General features: G+C 43.7%; 1 protein-coding gene across 1 annotated transcript; it reads left to right on the forward strand.

Annotated features, from left to right (window-relative positions):
- On the forward strand, positions 1–2,148 carry BBS12 (Bardet-Biedl syndrome 12; the record flags this gene model as incomplete). Its single annotated transcript, XM_080344428.1, has 1 exon — positions 1–2,148. The coding sequence occupies exon 1, from the start codon at positions 7–9 to the stop codon at positions 2,146–2,148; it is 2,142 nt and encodes a 713-aa protein (XP_080200554.1). The 5' UTR covers positions 1–6.
- Between the last annotated feature and the right edge of the window lie 327 nt (positions 2,149–2,475).

Consider the following 2,475-nt stretch of genomic DNA (forward strand, 5'->3'; position numbering starts at 1 on the left):
CTGCCAATGGCTTTCAAGGACGTGAATGCAAGAAGACATATTGGACTTCAGCAGCTTTCATCCTTAGCGGGAGCTGGAAGAACGTTGTTGGGGCCAATTAAATCATGTAAATTCATTGTGGATGAAAGCACCAACCAAAGCACGTTGATTTGTTCTGCTGTTCGACTGATCGAAAGTTTGGATTTAACTAGTGCTGCCGGACAGCTTCTTAATGAAACCATTCAGGCACAAAACAAGGAATTTAAAACTGGGATGAGTACCCTGTTGTTTCTTGTTGGTGCGTGGAGCAACGCTGTACTAGAATGCCTCCAGCAGAATGTTCCTGTTTCAGCAATAGTATCTGTGATGTCAGAGGGGTTGAACTCTTGCTGTGAGAAAGTCCAGTGCCTTCAAATGTCAGTACATGATGTGAATAGAGAGCTGTGTTCTAGCAGAGTTAGGCCACATGCCTTTAAAAGCAAAACTTGCCAAACTGGATGTGACAGTCTTCTAAATCCTCAGATTTTCCTAGATTTTCAGAAAGAAAATTCTGCACCAGAAGAAATAGTTCCAATAAATACTTGTTCCCATCAAGAGGAGGACTGTAATTTTGACAAGCACCTTGTTTCACCTTTGGTCGGCTTTGGTTCAATAGCTCCCCGTGTCAAACCAGCAGGTGACAAAAGTATGTCTCTGATTGCTGGAAGTGGTGTTCTCGCATCTAGCTGCAACAAAAAAAAGTTAACACATAGCAGATACTTCAGCACTCTAGGAAAAAGCCATTTTTCAGGTCAGCAACGTGATTTTCAGGGATACCTGTCGGGACAATCAGCAGAGCCATGTGAATGTTATGGTTTAGGGCACCTGGCAATGGCTCTGAGCTATGGAAATCAGACTAGCATGAAACTGCTACAAAGCATTGTTGCATATCAACAAGAGAGAGCAGAACGGCGTGGCTCTTCCCAGTTTAATATTGCAGAAGTGGTGACATGCTGTTTACTGGGCCTGCCTGAAAGCTATTCTTGTGTTTCCCCAGGCTTTGTCACACTAATATCACCAGAACAAGCCACAGTTATCAAATACTTTGAAGACAAACCCCTTCGGATCCTGCTAATGGATGGTGACCTAACTGAACAATATCGTCACTTAGGTTTTAGTAGACCATGTAATGTAAGGACCATACTGGAGCATCCCAGCCTACAGGAAGACAGAGCAGGAGACTTGTGGCTGAGGAATATGTTAGATATTCTAACAAGCTTTGAAGTAAACTTGGTTTTGGTCAAAGGAAATGTGTGTGAAAACTTACTGGAAGGATGCATAGCAAACAGTATATTGGTAATTGGTTCTGTGTCTCGGGATGTGTTGTGTGCTTTTCGGGAGGTCACTGGTGCCCAGCCAGTGACATACCTCACTCAGCTGAAGGCTTCTTGCCTGGGGAGCGGGGCCCAGGTGGAGCTGTGGAAGGCCAGCGATGGGCGTGCAATGGATCTGGGTGAGCTTGTGCCAGTCAGGGTAAAAGTGCAAGGAATTTCCCTGCTCACAGCTGTGCTTACCAGTACTGTAGCTTCAAAGATGCAGCTCATAGAAGACCAATTCTGGACTTTTGTGTATCGACTCCATCATGCTTTAAACGATGGGAAGGTTTTCCTTGGTGGTGGTGCAGTGGAGCTCTTATGCCTTAGTCACATTCAGATGCTTGGAGATGAGCCTTTACAACCAGCAAATAAAAACGCTGTGAGAGACTTTCACAACCCTTGGCTGGCAGCATCTGTGTCAGAGTATAAATCAGTTGTCCTCCAAGCGTTAGCAAGGGGCTGGAAGCAGTATCTTTCGGTGGTTATGTGTAACACTGCAAAAGCTGCGTCAGAGTTGGAAGCATGTACGTCAATTGAACATCACCTCCAAAAAGCAGCTGACTGTGGCTCTCCCTCAGCATATATATTGAAGGAGTTTAGAAGAGGTGACCTGTTCAGGAGTGGTTCTAGTCCCTTCACTGACCACACCGAGGTTTTAAAGGTTTATGATAATGTTACAGCCAAGACAGAGGCGTGGCGGAGAGCTTTAGACTTGGTGCTACTAGTGCTTCAAACAGATGCCGAAATTATCACAGGTCCCAAAAGGAATCAGTTATTGAACTCGCATGGATCAAGTGAATTCATGTTTTTATAGGAGTTGCAAGCTTTATGTAGAAGTCCATGAGTCAGTGGGTGGAAGAAGTCCAGGTACAATCTGTATTTCTTCATAGTTTATAAAGCAAACATTTAGATGTGATTATGACTTTAGAGTGTAACAGAGGAAATCATTATGTGAAACACTCACAAGGCAGAAATAATTCCTTATTTCTAGAAGCAGGAGTTAGATAACAAACAAAAATCGCTTGTGGGCTTAGCTCTAACCTCAGCTCTAACCTCAGTGTTTCTGACTAATGATATTGTTTGTATGGATGGATTAATCCAGTCAAATTGACTTCGCTTACCTTATTTAGCAGAGCAGATG

This window comes from Nesoenas mayeri (assembly GCF_963082525.1).
Source record: "Nesoenas mayeri genome assembly, chromosome: 4".
NCBI lineage: Eukaryota > Metazoa > Chordata > Aves > Columbiformes > Columbidae > Nesoenas > Nesoenas mayeri.